General features: G+C 40.7%; 1 protein-coding gene across 1 annotated transcript; it reads left to right on the forward strand.

Annotated features, from left to right (window-relative positions):
• The first annotated feature begins 3705 nt into the window (after positions 1 to 3705).
• Positions 3706 to 16886, forward strand: LOC149843869 (uncharacterized). The gene is made up of 9 exons (XM_090001971.1): positions 3706 to 3781; positions 5839 to 5999; positions 13461 to 13584; positions 15108 to 15304; positions 15390 to 15462; positions 15553 to 15599; positions 15707 to 15769; positions 16316 to 16451; positions 16535 to 16886. Exons 1-9 carry the CDS (start codon positions 3706 to 3708, stop codon positions 16546 to 16548), a joined length of 891 nt encoding a protein of 296 aa, XP_089858097.1. The 3' UTR covers positions 16549 to 16886.
• The last annotated feature ends 1656 nt before the right edge of the window (positions 16887 to 18542 follow it).

The raw sequence follows: 18542 nt of genomic DNA on the forward strand, positions 1-18542 counted from the left end.
AGTTTGATCTTTCAATTACTTGATCCCTTGTTCGGGTGTTGGGGTCCCGGAGAGATTGAGGCTCTATTTTATGACCCACTCCCAAATGGTTAAAACCCATGGGTCACCCCCCTTGCCCACCAGGGATCATACTGCTTTGGCCTTAAAGTAAGGAACACATGCTCGGGTATCGAACTCGTGGCATTCTTCATCCTGAACACCTTAACCTCTGTTAATATAATAAGTTTTAAAGTTAGATTAACCCATACAGGGGACTGAACCATTCTTGAGGCGATTCTTTGTCTCAAATAAGCGGTCAAGAAGAACTCTGTTGGCGAGAAACCACTGGATCAGGCATTAATGACGTGAAGACAATTACGTTGCTCACATTTGCGCCATGTTTGGCCGTGATTGGGATTTCCATGCTTCTTTGTCATAGACGAGGTGTTCTCACTGTGGGCTGATCCAAGTCAAGTTTGGACCTGGTTTCATGGTGCTCAATGCGGCCTACAGGACAGGGGCAGTCTGGTTTGTCTGAGATGAACCTTTTTTTTTTCGATTTATAACCTGAAGAAACCGCACCCGGCATGAAGACCTGGTCATGCTGGCGCAGCCTGCCATACTTATGGTCGTCGTGGTTTTGGTCCGTCATCAGAAAGCCAGGCTGGGTAGGGCATCAACGGGCTGGTTAGCCTGTCCAAAATATTACTCATGCTCGCATTTGGGACGGATGGGTTTTAGATAGGGATGTCAACGATCAGATGTAATCCGATATCTGACCCAAATTTGAATCCCATTAGTTGGATTCAGTATTAATTTTACATTAAAATCCGAATATGAATACGATTAAAATCTGAATCTGACTGTGATCCGAATCCGATTGAGTGTAAACATTGGGTTTTAGACTAATCAAATCCAGTTTGGGTTTTATCTTTTTTCATCCGACTCTTAATCCAAATTCAAATCCGATTAAGTTGGATTCAGTAATGCCTAGGTTCGACCCGTTGACGTTCCTAGTTTTAGACTCTTGGCCTGGCAAATGAGTAGATCCAGTGATCAGGCTTGAGTATTTGAATCCCCAAAATGCAACACGTGTATATTGTCCTGATTGTGCATGACTAACATACTTATTAGTGATTTTTTTTTATTAACCAGAGAAACCCTGACCCTAATGGAAACCGCCAAAAGGGTAAAACTCCAATGCTCGGAACCTCACCCCCATGGCTTACATTGGGCGTTGGCTTATGCAAGAAGATGTGACACCCACAGGATTTTATTTTATTTTTAATTTTACTTGGAGAAACCGCCCCAAGCGCAGCAACCTATGACAAAACTACTTCGTAAAGGAATTAAGTTTGTTTGGACCCGAAGAAAGCTTTCAAGAGCTGAAGAAGAGGCTTACTACAACCCCTATACTCACATTGCCTTCTGGGCAAGGAGGCTTTGTGATTTAGAGTGATGCATCAGGTACTGGTTTGGGATGCCTATGCATCACGTCAGCTGAAAATGCACGAACGAAACTACCTCACTCACGACTTGGAGTTTGCTGCAGTAGTCTTTGCACTAAAGGTATGACGACATTATTTGTACGGTGAGCAATTTAAGGTCTTCTCAGATCATAAGAGCCTCAAGTATATCTTCTCACAGAAGGATTTGAACATGAGACAGAGACGGTGGTTAGAATTTCTAAAAGATTACGACTTCTTCATTTCTTATCATCCAGGCAAAGCCAATGTAGTGGCTGATGCTTTGAGTAGAAGGGCTGGAAGCCTTGCGAGTTTTATCAACAGTAAGTGGAAATTACTCGAAGACTTGATAGATTGAAAGCTCTTTGAAGCAGAATCGGGTCAGATTCAGATCGCTAGCACGGCAGTGCGGACAGAACTCATGGATCGTATCATCACCCAACAGAAGGATAATCCTGAATTTAATAAGATGATTGCAGCATGCAAGCAAGACCTATGGGCTGCCAAGAGACATCATATTCAAAAAATGAGTGTAGCTGAGATGCGTATGCTGAGATGGATGTGTGAAAATACAATAAAAGATAAGATTCTGAACGAGGAGATACGTAAGAAGTTAGGCGTTGCACACATTGAAAATAAGATGAGAGAGAATCGTTTATGGTGGTTTGGACATATTCGGCGAAAGCCTAATGATGCTTCAGTTAGAAGGATGGAGAAATGGGAAAATATATTAGTTAAAAGAGGTCGGGGTAGGCCTAGGAAGACATGGATGGAGGTTATAGGAAATGATATGAATGCTTTGAACCTCACCGAGGACATGACATTGGATAGAAATGATTGGAGGAGAAGGATTCATGTGGAAGACCCAGAATGTTTTTTTTTTTGGTTCATATCGCCGACCGCAATTGTTTTGGGATGAAGGCGTAGTTGTAGTAGTAGTTGTTGTTGAATTATTTAGGACTTGTATTTTGGATTGATTGATTTTGTACCTTGATTTTTTTTTTCAATCTACCCTTGTGTCAAGGGCTTAGAAGTGAAAGGCTCCCATGGGTAATCACAAATACCAAAAATAGGCTTTTTAAGTGCACACGCAACTCACAACACAAGCGCATAAGCCAAAGCAAAAGTAGGTGCATGTACAAAAAAAACAAAGTGAACAAGGAGGTAAAGATGCATAAAACTTTTTTTTATAACTTATAAGTATATTACATAAAGAGGAGAAGAGAGGGGCCCGGTACAGGACGTTTTGAGGATACTGTAGCTAAGAGGTATATACATTAATTAAAAACATGGCGGTACACCTTGGATGAATGTGAGAATTTTGAGGGTTGCTTGTTTGACTTTGAGTTTACCTCTCATACACACCTATGGTATTGCCTAAACTTTAATTTATGAATCGGACAAACTCTCAATTGCATACTTTGTGCCTCAGGCAGCATCAGGACATGTAACTATCTAAGGACCTTTAATTACTGAATTGTTGCTAATAAGATGCTGCACATATATTGATTCAGGTAAAAGAAAGCGATGGTCACCGTAACGCCCAACCTTTCAAAATCGAGGAGGATTTTTATTTTGATTTTTTGAAACTACTAGCAATAAAAAGATAAATATCATGATGATAAACATGTATTCTTAAAATGTTAGTCAGGGAATTCTATTGTAATAATTAAAATTAACACGATATGTTATACGTCTCATGTTTTTTTCCCTCTCTGTTTTCCAAATATTTCATCATTTTCTTGGAGAGCGAAAAATATGTCAACAAAATTTGTTAAACTAGAGAATATATATAAAGTTTTAAGAAAATAGAAAAAACACATAAAACAAAAAGAAATGGTATAATAAAACATAAAAAATAAAAAGGCATCAAATAGCACAAAATATAGTGGATGAAGTCACCACACTACTTTAAGCATCACTGATATTTTGAAAATATCAATTATAAACTTTGAAAATGCCACATTAGAAATCAAGATATTTTCAAGCCAAACACTCGCAGCAAATTTTTTAACTCGAGCTTCGAGGCACGAGCATGAAGTCGTACGTGAACTATGACACGTGTGAAGTCAGCTAGCTGCAATACCGTCAAACGAGCACCAGAGATCTCGACACGTGTACATTTCAGAATTCCTGGAGTTCGCGTTTGTTGATTTTTTTTGGCGCCTAAGAGAGCAGAGAAGAGCCCGAGATTGGTATAAAAGGGGGAGCTCTGTGATCATTCTCGAATCTCGCATGCTGTGTTTCGTCAAAGGGGAAGATGGCGGAGCAGCTAACGGAGGAACAGATCACCGAGTTCAAGGAGGCCTTCAGCATACTCGACAAGGACGATGACGGTAAGGCCTCCGTGTTCCTCTTCTCTCTCGCCGTTTCTCGTCTTCCTGCTCATCGTTCCCGTCGGGATCTTTGGAAGCAGAGCGATCTAGGGCTTTCTGCTCGCGTTCTCGTTGTGTTTATCTTGTTCTGAGTGATTTCAAGCTAAATCTGGGCTAATCGGACCCTCATTGCATTCATTCTCCTGAAAATGTAGATTTCGGGTGCGAAAGAGAGAGCATTGTAGGTTTTCTTTTCTCTTTGTTTGTTTCTTCCCCGTTCTCGTTGTGTTTATCTTGTTCTGAACAATTCGTAGTTAAACCAGGATCTTTGCCTGGCTGGAAATGTAGCAAAATGTTAGTTTAGGCGGGAAATGGAGGAAATATAGGTTTTATGTCCTCCTCCTCGTTGTGTTTATCTCGTTTCGAGCGTTTTGAAGCTGAATCTGGGTTATTTGTGCTCTCATTGCATTGATCTTCGGAAAATGTAAAGGTATTTTCAGTTAAGGATTGAACGAGAGGGGCTTGGGTTTTTTTTCTTTCCATTCTGGTTGTGTCTGTCTTTTTTTTCCGAGGCGTTTGACTTTAAATCTGTTTGAGTCTTTTCTTTGCTTGGAAAATGTAGTAAAGTGTAAGTTTAGGCATGAAATAGAACGAGGGTTTTCTTGTGTTTATTTCGTTTTGTGCGTTTTGGAGATGAATGTTGATGAATCCTTCGTCTCATTTCAACTATCATCGAAAAAATGTGGCGAAACATTAGCTCAGGCATGAAACGGAGGGTTGTTGTTCTTGTTGTGTTTATTTCATTCCAAGAAATTTGAATTTAAGTATAGATCATTTTCTTGTTGTGTCAACCTTTTTTTTTTTTTTGTAAAATGCTGGTAAGTTTTTGAAATTTCTGCTTATTTTTGGGATGCTTTGGAACTGACTTACGCTCTTAGCTAAATGCTTGCTTTTGCTTGAGTTTTAATTATGGATAATTATGTTATTATTTTTTTCCCGACTGCTGGTCTTACCAGAATAATCTAGAAATCGGTTATAGTAAACACTTTGAACTCCTTCATCTTCTTGCTCAAAAATTTGTTCCATCTTGCACGCTTTGAGCAAAAATGGCGAGGTGTAGCCGTGTAGGGTTCGGGCCTTGATTTTCCACTTATTTGTGTATTTTAAAGTTCAGTTAGTTTGAGTGTTTGCTCGCTTTTCTTGAACATGCAGAAAATCTAGTTACATTTTGGTTTATACATGAGTTACTGTTTTTCTTTTTCTAAAGTTTGAAGATGATTTTAGACCAAGTATTACTGTCATTTCTTGATCATCTAGATCTTGGTTTTGGCATGAGTTTCTGCATGCTTCTGGTTTTATTTTCTAATATTTTCTACAGCCTGCAGTGGTTAAGTCTCTGCATTTTCCTGCGATAGCACATTCTTTAAAATCTTTTGAAATTCACAAACCTTAAAGTAAAATGGAGTAACCTAGTATATCCTTTTGTATTTATAGCTTTATTTTTTAGTATGTAAGCATGTTCCTCTAGAAATCTTGCTGAATTCAATGCTTAATAATAAGCTATTTATTAGCTTATGGGAAGTCATTAGCAACTCTTCAAAGTTTTTTTTTTCTTCAAGGTTTGTCCTGTATCTTATGGTTGAAACAAAACTTTTAGATCAGTGTTTCTTTCATATGTTAATCTTTGGAAAATCTAGTTAAATTTAAGCATATATTTTGGGATTTCTCTCTCTCTCTTGAATATGCTGGTAACCTATGATTTTTTTTTGCCAAAGTGGTCTTTTCATATTCTTTAATTTCTATTTCAAATATGAGCTTATTAAAAAAATGGTTCAACCTCAGGTTTGTGCTCATTTTCGCATGTTTGTGTGTGTGTTTTAATTTTCTGTCTCTTGCAAATTTATCTGATGGTTCTGGACTAAGCATAGTCTTCCCCAACATTCTTGCAGAAGTAAAAGCTCCTCTATCAAAGAGTACATTGGAACCATACGTAACTTGTGATACATAAAAAGACACACAAACTTGGATATCATATGTCACATATTCTTATTTTTATTTGTTTTTCCCTTCTCTTTTAGGGTGCATCACTACAAAAGAATTAGGAACTGTTATGAGATCTCTGGGGAAAAATCGAACTAAAGCTGAGCTTGTGGATCACATGATCAATGAGGTTGATGCTGATCAAAATGGCACCATTGACTTTCCGGAGATTCTGAATTTAATGGCGGGAAAGATGAAAGTGAGTTTAGTTTTTCAATATTCCTAAATGTGGTCATGTTTGGAAGTTATATACCTGCAATTATGGGGCTTGTATTATTGTGTTCTGATCTTGATGTCGTGTTTTTTCACTATTCTTTCTTTTTTAGTCACTATTCTTTCTTTTTTAGTGCACTTATAACCAAGAGATCCGTAAAAAGCACTCTTTAGGATGGCAGCCTAATGGGCCATACCCATACACAAACAAAACAATTAGCTGTCACCAAAGTAAGCTATATATCAAAATTTCGGGTTCATGTATTTCTAGAGGTTGTTTAAGTATTTATTCCAACTTTATGGTGATCTTAGTTGAGCATCAGTATCTTCACACAATGTATGTTTGTATGTATGCGTGTACACTATGTGCCAAATGGGTTGCCGTGCCCGTTGTGCAGTATGGCACAGTGCGGATACGCCGTGTGTCAGGTCTAATTCTTCTTCTTCTTCTTCTTACCTCCTCCATCTTCTTCTTCTTACCCACAGAGAGAGGTTCTCCTTCTTCGTACCCGGTCAGGTAGATGCTTGTGGTCATGGGAATCCGGTCGGTCTGAGTCTCAGGTTATGTTGTTGCGGACCTTTTTGGTGGATCCATTCTTCGAGGTTGATGAGGATCGGGGAATGTCAGGGGTCGCCTGGGCGACTAAGGGTTCTCTCATCCCCTATGCAGTTGCAACATCTTCAGATTCGTTTGACATGTCCTATGGGGAGTCTGGTATTGGGTCTTTCTTTCGAAAGATGTCTCACTTTTCGGAGGATTCAGTTCTTGCTCGGGCCCACAGGTCGCCTAGTATCGGAGTCTTGATCCGACAACGTTTTTTCTGCAGGCTAGTTGATGGCCTTTCAACCTTGGTTTCGTCTATCTCAAACAATTGCACCGTATGTCCGCTTCGCCTGGTCTCCATCAGTTGGGTAAGTGCCCCTCTGTTAGCCGTGTTTTGCAGGGCTCCGCCTGCATTGAACAACACCTCTTTTATCTGGGAGGGTGACTTCGAAGGCATGGGGGGTTCCCCAAACTCGGTTTACCCGTCGCTTGCGGGTTCGTCATCTATGAGTGATCATCTTTCATCCATTATGGGTCTGTCTGTGAACGATGCAGCTCGGCGGCTCGAACTCGCGCTTACCCAAACCCAGTTACTCAGCATCGAATCTGTTATGCGTGAGTCCCTGGCTGCAATCGCAGATCGTTTACCAAACTCGGTCGTGGATGAGGGGTGTTTCACGAACGTCAGCGCCCTATCTCTTTCGGTCGGGGGGTTATCTCAACCTGAGCGGGGTGGTCTCCCAATAAGGAGACGTCGTCGGCCCTCGCTTTCTCCATCCGGCGAGTCTGGGGTCTCTTCCAGGCGGTCTATGAGGATCCACACTCCTCGGGGATTTTCGGACTTTCAGTTATGAAGATCTTGTGTTGGAATATCCGGGGACTGAATTGCCCCTCCAAACGTCTTTTTCTGGCGAGTTGGATCCGTCAAGAAAAGCCTGATCTGATTGCACTTTGTGAAACGAAGATGGCAGATATCCCGAGATCCGTCGTCTCCGAAATCTGGCGTGGGGCAGAGTTCTTCTTCAAGCCTGCGATTCAATATGCGGGAGGCATCCTCATCCTCGGGAAGCAGTCTCTAGCCTTCCAACAGGTGGATGAAGGTACGTTTTCCATATCCATTACTCTTCCACTTCCTTCAAACGCAAATCCAGTTGTGGTCACTATGGTGTATGGTCCCCACCGTCAAAGTCGGTGAGAGGAGTTTTGGTTGGACTTGAATAGGGTCATTGCTTCATTTAGGGACCATCATATTATCATGGGAGATTTCAACTGCCTTCTGTCTCCTATCGACTCAAGTATTCCGGTGCCCTATTCGGCTTCAATGAGGATTTTTCAAAACTTTATTCAGATGAACCGGTTGTACCACGTTCCCCATGTAGGCGAAGCTTTCTCGTGGATCAATCGACGATCTAGACCATGCTTTCGTCTGCTAGACAGGGTGCTTGTTTCGTCAGATCTGCTGAGTTCTATTAATGACATTTCATGTTACCTTCTTCCACCATCTGTCTCGGACCATAGTCAGATTGTGATCCGATGAGGACAAGGCTTCACCGGCGACAGATCCTTTAGATTTGAGCAATGGTGGCTTAAGGAGGCGGGTTTCGAGCCATTAGTCCAGCAATCTTGGAGTCGACCTTGCTATGCGGTCCGAGCGGCTACTAGATGCATGGTTAAACTTTTTCGCCTATCCCGCGATATCAAATCTTGGCTTATCTCCAATAAAATAAGCAAATTCCAAAATATGGAGGATTGGGAGCGTGAACTGTCTTCTATAAATCAGTCTCTCTTGGATACGACCTATATGAATGCATCAGATATTGAAAGCCTCAATGCTAGATCGGTCGAGCTGACTCTTCTAGTGCAATCTTGGCGTCTAAAGGATGAAATTCGTTGAAAGCAGCGGTCAAGGGTGACTTGGCTTAAAGCGGGTGACGGGAATACAAAGTTCTTTCATTCTTTAGCGTCACAGGCATCAAAGACATGTGATTCATTCTATGTATATCAACGGTGTCTCCTTTTCGGGCGATCAGGTAATCAATGTTGTTACCAACTATTTCTCTAACCTGTATTTCTGCAACCAAGCTGCAGGTGGCAATATGGGTACGACTTTATTTTTGTCTTTGGATCGAGCGCTCTCCAACTCGATTCAGGGGTTATTCACCAAAGAAGAAATCGTCTCGGCGGTGCAGGATTCGTCTGGGTGGAAAGCTCCAGGTTTTGATGGGTATCCAGTGGATTTTTTTCGCATATTCTGGCAATGTGTTAAGAGTGACATTCTTAGTGTCTTCGTTGAGTTTCATCGCAATGGCAGATTGCCGGTTCATGTTAACCTAGCAATTGTATCACTTATTCCTAAGGAGGAAGCCGCATCGGATATCTCGCAGTTTCGACCTATATCAGTGTTAGGGAGCTTATATCGCATTATTGCCAAGGTCTTGGCTAATAGGATGCGGTCAGTCGCTGCTAGGATTTTTTCGGAGGCGCAGTTTGCCTTCATTCCTAACAGAAGGCTTCAACATTCCTTCATTTTGGCCACAGAAGTGCTGCACTCTATGAAGATCAGCGGGGGGCTTTTTTACTCTTAAGCATGACTTTCATAAAGCCTACGACTCTGTTCATTGGTCGTTCCTCTTCATCATGTTGGCGAACCTGGGCTTCGGTAGGCGTTTTTCTAGCTGGGTGCATGAGTTGGTTACCAATGCCCAGTCACAGATTCAGATCAATGGGGTCAAGGGAAATCAGTTTAAACTTGGTTGTGGTCTTCGGCAATGATGTCCTTTATCTTCGTTACTCTTTAACATCGTCTCTGAAGGCATTGTGGTTTTGGTTAAGAGGGCAGTGTAGGATGGTCTAATTGAGTTTCTCGGTATACAGGAGTGTCGTAGTCAGATCCTGACCTACGCAGATGACATAATTATCTTTGGAAGGGCGTTCATCCAACAAATGTTAAGATTCAAGCTTGTCCTTCTTTTTTTCCTATCGATGTCAGGGTTATCCATCAACTACGATAAGTGTTGTCTATCCATGGTCAATGCTCCTCCGTCAATGCTGGACATGGGCCAGCGGATATTCGGGTGCTCGTTATCGAAAAACTCATTTTCTTACTTGGGTCTGCCACTTCAAATCAGTCGTGTAACAATGGCAGCCTAGAGCGCTACTATTCAAAGAGCTCAGAACAAAATATCGGGCTGGCAAGCTTCTTATCTTTCTATCGCAGGTAGACTGACTCTCATCAAGCACGTTTTTTCTACTATTCCAGAATTTTTTATGTCTATGTTCCTGATGCCTATGGGGGTTAGTAAGAAGCTAACTCAGGTAGTGGCGAACTTTCTGTGGTCGGGGCGAGGTACCAAAAACAAACGCCACCTCATAGGGTGGGACTCACTTCGACTTCCCCTATACAGGGGGGGTTGGGAATCAAGGATCCAAGGCTGAGGAGTATGATTCTCGTCGTGAAGCAGAGTTGGCTTGCACACCAACCTGGGTCCCCGTGTGCAAGCATGCTCTTGGCTAAATACGGAGGTGTGAAATCCTTGGTGGGGGCCACTAGCGTGCGTCAGTGCACAATGTCAAAGCTTCGTCGATCATGGATCCAAGCTTGGTCTGCGGTTCTGTTTCATAATGGAAATGTTGACTCGCAGTCTCAGTTCGTTGGACGCATCTTTGCTCCGAACGGATCTTTCTGCTCAAAAGAAGGCTACCTCGCTCTCCTTCCGTCGGGGGTGAACCGGTTTCCGACGAGCCTGCTCTGGGGCAAGGGTCCGACTCCGAGATCATGTTTTCTGGCTTGGCTAATCTTACACGATCGGGTGCAAACTGACAATTTTCTCAAATCCATCGGATTCCATCAGCCGAGTAAATGTGTGTTGTGCGAGGCGGCCGAAGAATCTGCGTTTCACCTTTTTTGGGAGTGCTTTGTCTTTCAAAACATTTTCAAGGTGACTTGGAATAAGCCGGGGGTCAGCGTACGCCAGGAATCGTTCGCCAATGATTTGCTGTGGGGTCCGAAGCAAGTTCGTCATTGCAACTATTGGCGGATCATTTGGCGAACCTGGCTTCTCTCGTCATGGTGGGTTGTATGGATGACTCGCAACAATGCTATCTTTCGGCATATTCCGGCAGTGTTCAACAAAATGGTGAACCTTATTTTGGCGGACGTGTATGCCATTATTCGCATCAACATCTCTGATCTACAACACAATCTGCCCACTAGGACCACTCATGATCCAGGGTGACGCTCGCCGACAAACTGGAGTTGTTCCGTGCTTTTCTGTTAACTTTTTTTCCATTTTTTTTCATTTTTCATTTCTCTTTCTTCTTTTTTTTTCCTTCGTTTTGAGGCTCCTTGGCATGTCCTGGGCCTGGTGGGTTATCTGGTAGGTTCAATGTTGGTTGAACCTGTTTCGTAATGTTGATGGTTATAGTTCGGCTCCTTCTTCGTACCTTGAGAGAGAGAGGCTGTGGGAGACCTTCATATATATTTATTTTTTAAAATTTTAGGACACCCCCCCTTTATTCATTTTTTACCTACACCCTCTCCTTTATTTAAAATGTCATCCCACAACTTATTTTACTAAAATATGTCCCTCTTTTACTAAAACCTAACAAACCATTATCTGGATCTTGCATTGGACCTATTGGACCCTCATTTTTTGAAATTGTCAGTGTCGTACCCTCCTTACCCGTACCCAGGTGACAGCATGTACATAGCATAACTATCAACGTTTCATTGCTTTGCTGGTTAATATTGCAGTACTTTTGACCACTTTAGTTATTGTAACATATCAGTTCTACGCATACTAGGACATGGTGGGTGGAAAACGTCCAGAACCATTGTTGAGGCAACTGTCAAGAAGAACTTTGTTGGTGAGAAGCCATTGGATCCGAGATATTCTAGGCACTAGTGACGTTAAGACAATTACGTTACTCACATTTGCGCCATAGAAACCCTGTTTTGCAGTGATTAGGATTTCCACGCGTTGTTATAGACGAGGTGTGTTCAATGTGGGCTGATCCGAGTCAAGTTCGGATCTGATTTCATGTTTCTCAATGCGGCCTACAGGCCAGGGGTGGTCTGGTTTGTCTGAGCTGGACATTTTTTTTCCGATTTATAACCCAAAGAAATCACACCCGACATGAAGACCTGGTTGTGCTGGTTCAGCTTGCCATACCTATATTGGTCGTACTGGCGATGTAAAACTTCGAGGCTAGGGGCCTTTCCCCCAGGGCCTTTGCTGGATGTCGGCCTGCGCAGAGGGGTGATGCCCACGGGGTGATGCCCACGGGCAACATACTCCAGCAATTTGAACACCAACCCAGCTTGGTTTGGGTTGTGGACCTTTCGCTTGACATCAAAAAACGTGGCTTGGTAGGGCATCAATGGCTGGTTGGCCTGTCTAAAAATATTACCCATGCTCGCATTTGGGATGGTTGGGTTTTAGGTAGGGATGTCAACGAGTCCGATGTAATCGGGCGACCCCAACCCAATTAATGAAATTCTTAGGATCTGAATATGAATCGGACTAAGATCCAAATCCGATCGAGTGTAAATATCGAGTTTTAGACTAGTTGGATTTGGATTAAGTTTTATCTTTTTCCACCGAATCTGAATCCGATTAAGTTGGATTTGATAATGCCTATATCTGACCCTTTGACGTCACTAGTTTTAGACTCTTGGCCTTTTGTGGAAATGAATAGATCCAGTGATCAGACTCGATTATTTTAACCCCCAAATTGCAAACGTCTTGTCCTGACCATGCATGACAATTGTACTTATTAGCGACCTTTTTTTTATTACCCGGAGAAACCATGATCGTAATGGCAGGAAGATCATAGATCGGCCACCAAAAGACTAAAACTCCTACCCTCACGGTTCTCAGGGTCTACATTGGTTGTTGGCTTATTCAAGAAGATATGACATCCACATGATTCGAAACGGCCTTGGCCCAACCCCACTATGCCAACCCCCTTGGGGTTACCTATCACGATTTACGATTTTTAAGATCACTTTTCAATAAAAAAAAAATCATTTTAAAATTTTTGGAAGGCTTTGTTATATTCAGCAAATTATAAAAAACAGTGTTAACGTCCGTGATGGGCGAGCAGAGAGACGACACTTGTTGTGTTCTGGAGACTAGAGTACCTGGAAGATATTGGGGCCCGCTCACGGGATCATGCCTCATGGCAATGTTTGAACCCCTCGCCACTCACCTTCTTGCCCTAACTCCGGCGTTCTCCGGTGCCGGCGAGCTTCCTTAAGCCACGTAGATACTCTCTCTCTCTCTCTCTCTGTTTCTTTGTGGCTGGTCGGAAAAGGGGGTTTCGCCAATCGACCCCCTTTTCCTGTCATATCTCAACGATTGTGGGTTTCTTTTGTGGTTGGGTTTTAAACGAATTACTAACTAAAAATGGAGATTCACAACACGCATTTTATAGCATTGCATTAGATGCAACCTGTCTTGTCCTTTGAGGCTTTGTAGTTCCATAATGGGATCAATCAGTGCACCCTTTTTATCTGGAAACATGGGATAAGTTAGGATTCAGTAACTTTCGTTGTGAAATTTCTAGATTTTCCTGCTTTTTTGGATAAGTGAGTGCATCCAAACATCTCCTAAAGATCCAATTTTTGCAAAATAAGAGGATGGTGGTCAGTATAAGTGGTGGGGAGCGAGTGAAGATGTGTTGTTTAGTTTGGGTGTGTAGAAAAATAAGGTATAAGAGGAATCTTGAACAAGGTTTTGCCCACAAGTTTGTGTATGGCCCATTAGGCTGTCCTCCTGAAGAGACGGTGGATGCCTCTTCTTTGTTTCATTCTGGCTTATGCATGACTTTACCACCATATCTTGTTAATATGGGCTCCAGTTTCATCAAAGTTTCATTCTTGTATGCTTTTCCGTTCTAAAGATTTCTATGGCGAAAAGGAAGGCGAAGAAGCCGAGAAAAGAATCATCCCCAGTTGCTACAGTCCGACACGATGGTCGATCTAAGGAGCCAGAGGTAGCAAACAAAACAATTAGCGATCACCAAAGTAAGCCATCAAAATTTTAGGTTCATGTGCTTCTACAGTTGTTTAAGTATTTGTTCCAACTTTATGGTGATCTTAGTTGCAATGTTCTAAATAGTGTATCGGAATCCCTATCGCATGAGCCTCAGATAAGGGTATATCGCACCCTATCGTATGATATGAAAAAAACTTGATTTAAAAACCACAAGAAATCTGAATTACCAAAAAATCGAGAAAAACTTCAAAAGAATCAGAAAAAAATTATAGAATGCATTAGAAAAAAAGAACAAGAATATATGTATTATGACTAAATAATATAAACATGCACTAGTAAAACATTGGATACAATATTGATAACACTTCTAACGAACAATTAACTAATGTCACAAGCATGAATGTTTGATATCAAAGTTATATATTACATAACTAAACAAAAGAAAAAACATCCTAATCTATCAATCATAATGAAAAGAATATTCAAATGATGGATCTTCTCATTTTGAGTTGTTTTCTTCTCCTCCTTCATCCACATTCATCTTTGGGCCAGCATAATCGTTGTCATCAACCACCTGAGCCTCCATCTCAACCTCCATCATCATCCAACACACCAGGCTCTTCTTCTATCCACTCATCTAATATATTGAGGTTGTCAAATACTGATGGGATTGTTGTTGCTCCTCTGGCATCTTCTCGATTCTTTTTGTATTTGTTTGCAATATTCAGATATTAATTAGAATACAAGTTGTATTAAAGTGGATCCACTAACACATATCTTAATGTTACCTTTGCTTCAATCTCATGTTATAGGCGACAAATACAATATATTTAATCAGGAATGCCCTAATCTATTCCTTGGATTGTGGGCCTTGAAATGTTGTTCATTCTATTGATCGTTTTGCAATTTCAAACTTTGGCCTACCTGGTGCTTGGTGTGCTATCAAAGAGTCACATCCTAATCCAAGTAAGTATCTCAATGAGTCAGATTTGGGTTGGATCTAGTCATTACCGAATCCGACTTAATCGGTCGGATGGAAAAAGATAGAACCGAATCCGGAACCGACTAGTCTGAAACTCGATATTTACACTTAATCGGATTTGGATTTTGCTACCAAATCTGACTAATCGGATTTGGTTTGGATATCGGGTTACATCCCTAAATCCAAGTTCTGTTGCTGGGTTTTTTTCTTGTTCTGCATGTCAGGCCATGTTTCAGTGCCATGTTAATCTCTTCAGTCAAGATTGTGCATCTTCCTGCATAAGTAAAAAAAATTAAATATGGAACTTATTGATAAAAAGAAGCTACTCCCTCAAAATTGGAAGCTCTTCATATAGTCATCTTTAACTATGTGTGCTTAGAAAATTTTCCATAGTTACTGGTTTCTGGATTACTGTCATCTTTTGCAATATGTTGTTTGGCAGTTTATAGATCAGGAAGTCCGCACTTCACTTTCAAGACTTTTGCATTGTGTGAAGGAGCTGCCTATGACATTTTTAGTCCCATATATGCTTCATTCTGCTGATTTTGTTTTGCTAATGTACTTTTGCAGTTGAACAACGAATCACAGCAATGCGTGCAATTTGTGACGCAGAAATTGCACATTTACTGAACCAGTTGTATCTTTTGCGCTCATACTTTAACAAGGAGCAACTTGAAACTCCTTTGGTAGACTTTCTGAAGGAAAATTGCCCTAACATTTTTGTGGCAAAAACTACTGAAGATGGAGAATATGAACTGGAATGGAAGGTCAAGTGTTATTATTTGGTTTGTAGTCATGTTACATGGTAATGTAGTAACATATTTTAAATTATTGAATTTTGTTATGCACCAGACATCCTCAATGTTGCCCAATCATGCTGATATTTTTCCAGGAAATAGTGGCCTTGAATTTTCAAGCAAGGCAGGTTAGGCACTTGCAAACATATTATGTACACGAATGACTTAGTTAGCTGGGTTACAATTATTGAGTAGTTGAACTGTCTGATTTTCTACAGTGAGAGAGAGCTTTTTGAGGGCTGCAAGTCTGCATATCCCAGATTTTGTATGTAACAGTATGATACTTCAGATTTTCAGTCCTAGAAATTTATTGGTCTTTTGCTGATCATCTGCTGAGCTTTTATTGTTTCTTTGTTCCTTTTGCTGACGTAGGTTTTTGAAGAAAAATGGGATTCTAGGATGCTTGGAATGAAAGACTCTTTCCAAGCTCCTGGGGTTTGTATATGATTGCTTATCCTTTTTGTGGTCTCTTAGGAGTGATTGATCTGCATTTGATGATTATGCTATTTACAAGTTTCTATTTGCATCTTTTCTTACTTTTAATACTCTTTCCATTCATGTCAACCCTTTGGAAATGTCACTGAACTATTATTTTTTTCTCTAGAGCTTTACTGTTTTAACCTGCTATATGTTTTTGAATTAACTGGTAAAACCTGCAATATATTTCTGTTTAATATTTGCGGGCTTCCAAGCCATGTCCATGGGTACTCCACTGTACTTCCTCAATTCATTGCTTTGTATACATTCTTAACGGAAAATATTTATGAAATAGTCAGTAAACCATATCTAGCTGTGATATCCACTTGGTGCAATCTCCAAATTGAGAGAGAGAGAGAGAGAGAGAGAGTTTTAATGGTGGCATAAGAAGGATTGCTTTGCTTCCCTTGCTTTTCTCTGATGATTTGTTCGTATTAATATGGAATAATTCTTGCTACCATGATAGTCCATTGTCATCTGAGGGTAGACAATCCTTTCTAACAGGTACACAGTCAAAGGCTGTCTGTTGGCACAACCCCAAAAAACTTAAGGTTGCCAAAGCATGGTGAGATGCTATTGTCCATCCATGGCTCACCTCTAGGCGTATATCGAGAAGGCGATGGCATGGAAGTCATCAATGGTATTTCATTGCCTTAATTTTCTTTAACTTGCCAGTCTTCCAACAATTAGTATTTTAATCAATTCTAGTTCACAAAATTGCAGAATCCGATGATTAATGTTTGGAGATGATTTCGGGTGGTCGTTCTGTTCGAGTTAAATTCAACTGTCATTTGAGGGAAAGATAAGATAATATCCGCCACATCTTATTGGCAGCAATAGATCATCGGTTAATGATCTCATGTTTGTGTGTTCTTAATGGAATTTCTTGAATAACCCATAGATGGTTCTTGTTAGGAATGATCTCATGGCTGATGATAATGCTTTGGTTGGAGCTGAACTATGCGCCGGCCTCCAAAATCTGGTTGCTGACTTAAAGTGCTGCAACGTATTGATATCAATCTCTTTTTGAATATTTGTAAATTCAAAAGTTTATTGGGTGGTGGTGGTTAGCAAATGATTTTTGTTTTTTGAATAATCCAAGGATACTCCAGTTGGTAAAACCCTTGAGGTCTCCCCTGCCCACATTGGGAGTACACCCAATGCCACCCATGGGTTTTGAATTTGTGATGTCCTGTGGACTTGGTGACTGTCACAAGTAGAGTCGTTGTGGGTGCTGGTTAGCAAATGATTGAAACAACTGACAATCAGGATTTTGAAATTGCATTTTGCAGCAAAGAGAAACTTGTAGCATAACCTAGATTTTTTTTATTAGCATGGCGATGGTGCTGATAAAATTGTCACTCAAATGAACACCTTCATTCTTAACAGACCAAATAATAGGGATAATATATGGTAATGGTGTCGTTACGTTCAAACACCTCTGGATCTCTATGGCAGCGGTCATTTTGATCCAATAGTGGCAATCGGTTTTTTGGATGAAAAAACACCATTTTATGACCTAGGAAAGTATTGTGCATTTTAGGCCAGCCATTGATTTTTGAAGCCTTATAAAAAATCTACCTACGTGCTGTAATCATGTGATCTAAGCCGATTCTCACTAAAAAACATATACTGTAAGGTTAAAATATAAAAGAGTCCTTTGTACCTCATGCTAATTGACTTGTTCTCTTAATAATAATTGAATGCTCATCATTGTCATTTTTATCGTCTTTGTTATTGTTATTGGTGTTCTTGTTTATAGGGAATATGGTTAATGATGGACTGAACCTGCCCCTTGTGATTAGTGGTGGAACTCGGGTTTGGTCGGATATCTGATCCAAGTATGACATGTTATTTCCAGATGTGGACCTTCAGATGGGATCAGAATGTGCACTGTTCGGTCAGATTATTTTTAGATTCAGATCAGAATGTGCATTGCTCAGTAGGATTGTTTTTAGATTCATATCAGAATGTGCATTTTGCTCAGTCTGAGTGTCGCTGTGTAGGTTCAGATCAGAATGTGCATTTTGCTCAGTTACATTTTGTATTTTTATGTATTATATTTTTTACAACCAAAGACAGGCCCCCAAGTCGCTTTCACCATCAAATCCCATAAGTGACTGGTGTTCTAGGAAGGTTCCTCATCATACAAAAACCTAGTATCAGATAGATCGTTCAAAAGGATTCATAATCTTTGATGAAATTGCAGATCTACGGACAAGAGCATGTTATGATGAATAGGAAATTCATCAAAAAGATCACCTAATAATTTTTTTAAGACTCAATAGATTAGACTAGCTCGAGAAAGGACACTTAAAAATCTTATTTTATGTAACGGATCTGTTAATTCTAATATTTAAGAAGGTTTAGATATGTCAACACCCACTACAACAAAATGAGGTTATAGCGACAGTCTTATAGCCTCCTGTAAATGACACTGAAGAAAACAGCAGCAGTTCACCGATGGCATTGTAGGTGCTGTGGCTGTTTGGCAACAGTGGCATTTCTTCAATCTATAGTGGCAATTATAACTGCCGTAGGTTACCTATAACAGCATTAGGTAATTGCTGCTGTTACTCTACAGTGGCATTTACAACTGCAGGTCCTACTTGGGGGCCTGTCTTTGGTTGTAAAAAATATAATACATAAAAATACAAAATGTAACTGAGCAAAATGCACATTCTGATCTGAACCTACACAGCGACACTCAGACTGAGCAAAATGCACATTC

Source organism: Nuphar pumila, chromosome 3 (genome assembly GCF_984573655.1).
Source record: "Nuphar pumila chromosome 3, dmNupPumi1.hap1.1, whole genome shotgun sequence".
NCBI classification, from domain to species: domain Eukaryota; kingdom Viridiplantae; phylum Streptophyta; class Magnoliopsida; order Nymphaeales; family Nymphaeaceae; genus Nuphar; species Nuphar pumila.